This window comes from Brachyhypopomus gauderio, chromosome 19 (genome assembly GCF_052324685.1).
Source record: "Brachyhypopomus gauderio isolate BG-103 chromosome 19, BGAUD_0.2, whole genome shotgun sequence".
Taxonomy (NCBI): domain Eukaryota; kingdom Metazoa; phylum Chordata; class Actinopteri; order Gymnotiformes; family Hypopomidae; genus Brachyhypopomus; species Brachyhypopomus gauderio.
The window spans coordinates 13,123,912-13,130,955 of record NC_135229.1 but is presented as its reverse complement, the minus strand read 5'-3'; the positions used below and the strand labels follow the sequence as shown (position 1 = coordinate 13,130,955).

General features: G+C 46.1%; 1 protein-coding gene across 1 annotated transcript; it reads right to left on the bottom strand.

Annotated features, from left to right (window-relative positions):
- Positions 1–4,888: 4,888 nt before the first annotated feature.
- mc4r (melanocortin 4 receptor) lies at positions 4,889–6,689 on the bottom strand. Its single transcript, XM_076981993.1, is given in 3 exon segments — positions 4,889–6,098; positions 6,101–6,205; positions 6,208–6,689. Coding segments are annotated over 3 exon segments (411 nt in total). The 5' UTR covers positions 6,281–6,689; the 3' UTR covers positions 4,889–5,865.
- Between the last annotated feature and the right edge of the window lie 355 nt (positions 6,690–7,044).

Genomic DNA, 7,044 nt, shown 5'->3' with positions numbered 1-7,044 from the left:
TGTATGTTGCTCTCGATATGCACGTCTGCCAAGTGCTGGGAATGTAAAAACACTTAACTGGTTATGTTGAGGCGTTTACCTCAGTGAGGACTCAAACGTTCTCTTGCAGGACAAGGAACAAATGCGCGACACATCACAACAACTTAAACGGGCACTTCGTTACAGAAATGGTCCACTAACGTGAGGTAGAAGCACCTAGGGTTCGTTCAGGGGCCTTTTGAAGAGGTCTGAACAAAAAGGGCCCTTGAACGTTGGGAAACGCTGGAGGGTTGGGCGGTAATCTGCTGCGTCACCTGTTCGCAGGAAACGCTTGAGGCGTGTCTCCTCCGTCTTTTAAGGAGCGGTGGTTGTAGACGAGATGTCCTCGAAGATGTGTGATATTCGGTGCAGGTTGGCAGCGTGTTCAGGGAGGAGGGGGCAGGTCCGTTTTTGGTTTTGTGGGCACTACGGGAATCCGGCGGGGGGGATTGTGTGAGGATTCGGGAGAATGGAGGGTCCTGCACATGCGTTCTGAATCCGCTGCAAGAGACTTGAAGACCTGCCAAGAGAGAACTCTCCTGTCTTGAGATGACTAGAGACTGGCTAAGCGAGGAAAAAGAAATGGCAGAATTTTGTACAACAGAAACCTGCATATCTGGAACATGCCTGTAACAGGAGCAGTTCGACAATAGGTTGTCCTGTATTACACCAGGGTGTCTAGGGGTCTTCAGACTGCGAGATCAATGAATTCTTAAAGATTTCCAGATCAAGGCGTGGAAATAGGTGTGGTTCAGCTTCGGGTTATTGGCAGCCATCTTGGATGGCTGTCTGATACGATATTACAGTAGGAGAAACTGAGGATTTGACCTCTCCTAGCGTGTGGGTAGAGAGGAGGTTCAAGCAGGGACGTTCCTGGGTGCCCTGTGAATAGGGTTCTCTCTATATCACCTGATGTGAATGGCAGGGTAGGCTGCCATCCACAGCACTGAGTCCGTGACAACGAGGCTAGTAGGATTAGGCTAATCTGGCTACATGAAGTTTTAGCAACAGCAATGAGACCATTAACCAAAGCAGCTTACAATTATCACTGAATATAGTTCAAGCACTTGGGCTCGTTGGGCCTTGTTCAGGGGTCCCACAGTGGCAACAGTGGGGGTTGAGCAAGCTGCCTTCTGATTACTAATTTTCACAAGCGTTGAGAGCACCTGTGGAGTGTGTTGGTGTGAAGACCAGACCACTAGGCATCCTGGAGTCCATTCTGGGTGAAGAAGACATAATATCTTCTAGTTTTAAAGAGGATAAACAGATTATATGGGCAAGAGATGAAGAGACAGAAAGAACCATGTGTGCAAATTAATGGCTGGACGTATTAGGACACTGTTAGGTCCTAAAGCCTGTGGGGTTAACTGTCTCACTGTGTTAGGTATCACATTTCCCAGTGTCCAAACTGCCTGCCGTCAACAGGACTGGAAAATGCAATTAAACAAATGTGCAAAGCTCTATTTGGCCCTTAAAGTTTCTCAGTTTTCGCAGGCTGGAGCCTTCGGTTTTAATGCAGCCATACGGGTCTGGTTGTCAGCGTATGCCCTGCGCAAACACGGTTGAGAGAAGAGACGGGAGGCGGGGCTACAGTCAGACACGCCTGCTGACAGCCGGGATGTGCTGAGAGGACCCAACTCATGGCCTGGCTTTCCATTGACTCCTGATGACACCCAGACAAGGCAGCAGGTACCGCTGACAGGTCTATTATATCCAGATGAATTATCGAAGTGTGTAGCAGATAGCAGGAAATAGCAGCTCTTCTTCAGGGAGCCAATATCCTTCAAGCTTCAGCCATCAGTCCAGCGGCAGTGACAGGACACGGTAGCTCGGCCATGTTTTATCAGAAGTTTTTAATCATCTTAATCATGTCAACCAATAATTAAGCAATTATTAACAGGCCCAGTTATTGTATTCCAAAGCAAAACTGGAAAACTCTCTGGTGCCCAGACATTGATGTTCCTGAGTCAAGACATCCTGGCACCGTATGCTGAAACTGATTCTTGGTAAAAAAAAAAAAAAAAACCTGTTTGTCCATATGTGACAAAATGTCAAACTTCACCATGGTCAGAGATGTGGTAATACGCTCGTGTCTGTTGCATTCACGAAACTTATCCCTTTATGATCTGCTCCATCTTCTCTGGTTTTGGAAATATGTTCATAACAAATTGGGACATACTGTAATTCAAGACTGTGGCCAAATTCTCTAACACATGGGAACAGGAGAGTCTGGTTTCACTGGTATAAAGCCATATTCTACCTACAGCCATCTAATAGCGAGAAAAAAAACCATTAAGCTAATGAAGGTGTGACACCAGCATTCTTTCCAGTTATGAACTGCCAACTAGTGTAGCAACTTGTTCTAGCCAAGGTCAGTCACTTTATTTCAGTGTTCACTCTGATCAGGGTCTTCATTTACTTGTGGATGAGTTGAGGCATGTGGCTTTATGGTATGTCCGTTGTAAGCCAACGTTCTGTCGAATGTCTGGAGGAAAGATCAGTGTGGTGTGTGCACCAACAACATAATCCGCTTCTGCTAAGGTTTTATTATTAGCTGGTGATCATCGGGTGTTTTAGAGCGGTGGAAATATTGGGTAATGATGTTTCTTTGACTGCTTCAGTATAGAGGTGTGTGTTTAGTCTGGGAATTTTTCAATCTGTTCATTTGTTTGCCTTAAGCTAACTGAGAGCTGTGATTTGCTGGGGCAATTTCAAGAATCATTTCCAAACCCCATTTAAGCATACTGTTGTGTCGGAAACTTTTCGTTAAAAACGAGTCTCGGTAATTCACTGCATGCGAGTTTCCTCTGAATGTTATTAAAGTTTGTCTCTTTTTTTGTGTGTGTGTGTTTAATGGAAAACAAGACGGGCGTAGCACCTGGCCGCTCTGTCCAGCTCCTGCAACTGGGTCCTACGCAGAACACGCAGTGTCACTGGGCTCATTTGCGACAAATCTCAGCAAAACACCGGCAGCTGATAAAGGCCTGGAGCGCTTCCCTTCCCACTGCACTCCAGAGATAGTCGCACTCTAATGGCCAACTTTCATTCAACTCTCACTCACCCTAATGGGTCCTAATTGATGGCGGGAGGCGAGAAAGGACACTGCACCAGCTGCTTCCTGGCAAGGTGCGATGGGGAATATCATTGTGCCCTGTGAGACGTTTATTATCCATGAGTTGTAATTGAAATGAGATTGTGAAATGTTCAGTGGCCTCAGCTTAATGAGCTCATTGTGCTTTTGTTGTGCTCTTGAATGTTAAAAGTACACGAGGTTCTTTTTTTTTACACGAAAGCCACGTGACGTTTTTGGGCGTCCATCTAGGGACAGCTGGTGTCAAGATACTCGGGCAGTTTGAGGTTTGGATGGAGGAGACATATATGTACTGACACCATGATAAGCAATGCAATCAGACATGTTAACCAGCATTAAGCCAATAACATGGTACTTGGAAACGCTGGTAGGATCTGGACAGGCAAGCTAACTGGGGCTGTATCTGTGGAGGATGTTAGTGTCAAAACACAGTACCCGTGTCACCCAGCAAAGACAGGAAGGGTCAGCTCTCAGATCAGGTTCCAGGTTAGAGATGCTCCAGCCTTTAATCCAAAGTGGTACACTGAGAACATATTTCACTTGTTAACACACTGAGGCAACTGACCCCTCCCTTCCACTGACTCCTCCCTTCCACTGACCCCTCCCTTCCACTGACTCCTCCCTTCCACTGATTCCTCCCTTCCACTGACTCCTCCCTTCCACTGACTCCTCACTTCCACTGACCCCTCCCTTCCACTGACTCCTCCCTTCCACTGACTCCTCCCTTCCACTGACCCCTCCCTTCCACTGACTCCTCCCTTCCACTGACTCCTCCCTTCCACTGACCCCTCCCTTCCACTGACTCCTCCCTTCCACTGACTCCTCCCTTCCACTGACTCCTCCCTTCCACTGACTCCTCCCTTTCTATTGTGGGCAGCAGTTAGGAGACTCCCAGGGCACCGATCACAAGCGGGTCTTAAAGGCAGCAAAACTGTTGACGGGTCCAACAGAACATCACACTGCAGACTCTGGAGATGCACTTTTAACAAACTGTTCCTTCTGCTTTCTAATGAGGTTTCTAACTTTCTTACTCACCTTCTCTGCATTACTGCATAAATTTCATGCAACAGATGCTGAAGGAAATAAACACTCCTATGAATGCCAAAACATTAAAAAGAAACAGTTTTTCTTCCTTAATACTTTCTCCCTTAACCTAAGAATCTTTTAATTGTATGGGTCTTATCACAAACACATGGTGTTCTGCTCAAGATCCACCAAAATAACATTCTTTGAATCAGTATGACTAAAGTATCACATGCACATTGTATTCTTACTAGTACGGTGAAGGGAAATAATTGACATTTTGATGCAGCTCTGGGCTATAAATCATCTTTATTCAGATATTCAGAATAAATAAGACATACCATCTCTCCAGCGTTATTGACTTGAGAATGAGCTGAACGTTAGATTCACTGCTGCAGTCACTCAGTTGTGCTTGTTATTGAATGCGCTGACTGACATCACAAAAGAAAAAAATGTGGACACGGAGCTTTTTCACGGTGTAATTACCCTGGTTCAGTTGTCGGTATGGCTGCACAACAAACCCGAGTCCAGCGCTACACCCTGCCACTGGCCAGCGTGCTGTCAGGGACCGCCGCAGGGCCGGGAGGGCCAACACTACTCCACTTCACACAGGAATGAAAACACAAGGGTTTGGTATGTTGCACTCGGTAAAAAAGCAGCACAGGTTTGATGAAGTCAGACCGAATTTACAGATACGCTTACACTCTGCAATCGCCTGCAGTATTTCTTATTTTGATATCATTTTATTGTTTGTATTATGCCACAAGACAGAACATAATATAGAGGTGTGACCTTCAAGCCAGAATTTCACTCAGCTGAGTATTTTGTCTGTATATAGAAGCCCATACATGAGACACACATCTAAGAACAACATTTCAGTTCTGGCAATCAATATGTGCAAGCTGGGTTTGATGTTACAGTTCTACAAACATTGTGCTGGACTGGCTGTATGGTTCATTATTCCTGCCATAACTGGGTTGAGATACAAAAAAACTGCTAATTAAAAAAATGAAAAAAAAATCTGTCAGAGTCTCATGACTATGACCATAACAGAAATAAACAATGTCGCTCAATTTTTTATTTGTTAAGTTTGATCAATCTCACAGATTCACATACTCAAGCACAGAGGAGCAGCTTGCTTGCTGTTTGAGGTGAGGATTACCACGTTTTATTCAGAACACCTTTGTCATTAACATATTAGCTCATTACTTGCTGAACTATTTCAGTATTCATAGCAAGGACCGCCCTTTGTCTTGATTACGTTACATGTCCAACATAATGCAGTCACCTATTACTACAATTTATAATGTATTAAAAACTATTTTAGAGTAATTATCACCCACCTGTTGAAGGGCAACATATGAAAACTTTTAAAGTGCCCTGAATTCTTCTCAGTCGCAAGCTATTTTATTATTTTTTTACAGCGAAAACTTTGAAGACTTCTTGTGGAGGCTTGAAGAGTGCAGCAGGGTATGTTGGGTGTTTGTGAGCACCCGTGCCTCCCGTTACGGCTCCTGTACCCCATTCTCTCACAGCTCACACGCATTCAGAAGAGAGGCCATCACCGTCCCCACCATCACCTCCACTGGCCCTGCCAGCACCCCCCAAGCAGCTGCCCCCCCCAGGGCAGGAGATCATGAGGACGAGGTGCATGAAAAATGGAGCCCAGCACACGACGAACACGCCCAGCAGGACGGTGAAGGTCACGACGACCTTGGTGTTGGCGATGCGCCTCAAGTGGGCGTGGCCCAGCAGGAACATGTGTGCGTAAAGGGCGGCCATGAGCCCACGACGTAGACAAGCACAGTGGGGCTCTCTGAGTGCACGATGAAGAGGACGCCGGCCAGGAGGACGCTGGTGATGAGTTCCATGGCGACCGTCTCCGTGGCATTGGAGACGCCCACGAGCAGGTCGGCCACGGCCAGGCTGCAGATGTAGAAGTACGTGAGCGAGTGGAAGTTCTGGTGGCAATAAGCAGGATGTTCTCCAGAAGGCTGAGCAGACCCAGCATGATGAACACCTCTGGAGACACCAGCAACTGCTCGTTGCACCCTAAGGTGGAGTCCCTCTCACGCACTTGGGCCCCAGGCCGTGGTTCCTGTGGTTCCTGTGGGCGTGATGGAGTCCATGGTGTTGTGGAAGGTTCATCACTGCATCTTATCATCACTGTCCCGTGTCAGCCTACAGCGAACATGTGCGTCCGTGTGTCCGTGGTTCCAGTCTTCATGTGAACAACCTTGGTCCACCGGTAGGACACAGTCGGAGATGTTTTACTCCTCATGGAGAAAACTCTGCTCTGAATCCAGATGCATTCTTCAGCTGTTATCACTACACGTGCACTGATGTTTTGTGTGACACCGCTCTCTGAAAATGTCTCAAGTTAGAAAAGCAACACCGCCACTCGACACCATTGGAGGCCAATAGCAGGAAAATGACTGAGACTAATGACTAAAGAAACTGAAAGTTAAGATCAGGAGCCTCAAAGCCAACTAGAATAATAACACAACGTGCGCTGATCCGGGCTAAGCTCCGGACTGATGGAGATGGCGGTGTTCTCTTTCCCTCATGGTGTCTGTTCTGCACTATGATCACTGACACCTCCTCTTACTCCAACATCCAATCAGAGGGCTGAATGCACTTGTAATTTCATTACAAAGGAATTTTAAGAAAACAAAAAAGAAAATATAGAAAACATACATATACAAACTATATATATAAATGAAATCCTATTGTGCAAACATCAGTAGGCCTATATGTTTTCAGAGAGGCCACATTTTTTATAAATCTTTAACACATCTTTTTTTGTGATGCCTGATCTATTGTCAAACGTTTTTATCCATATTCTTGAGGAAGGTTTTGCATGTGATGGATTGCCTCATTAATGGCGCCGTTTCACCAGGGCTCCGCTCTGC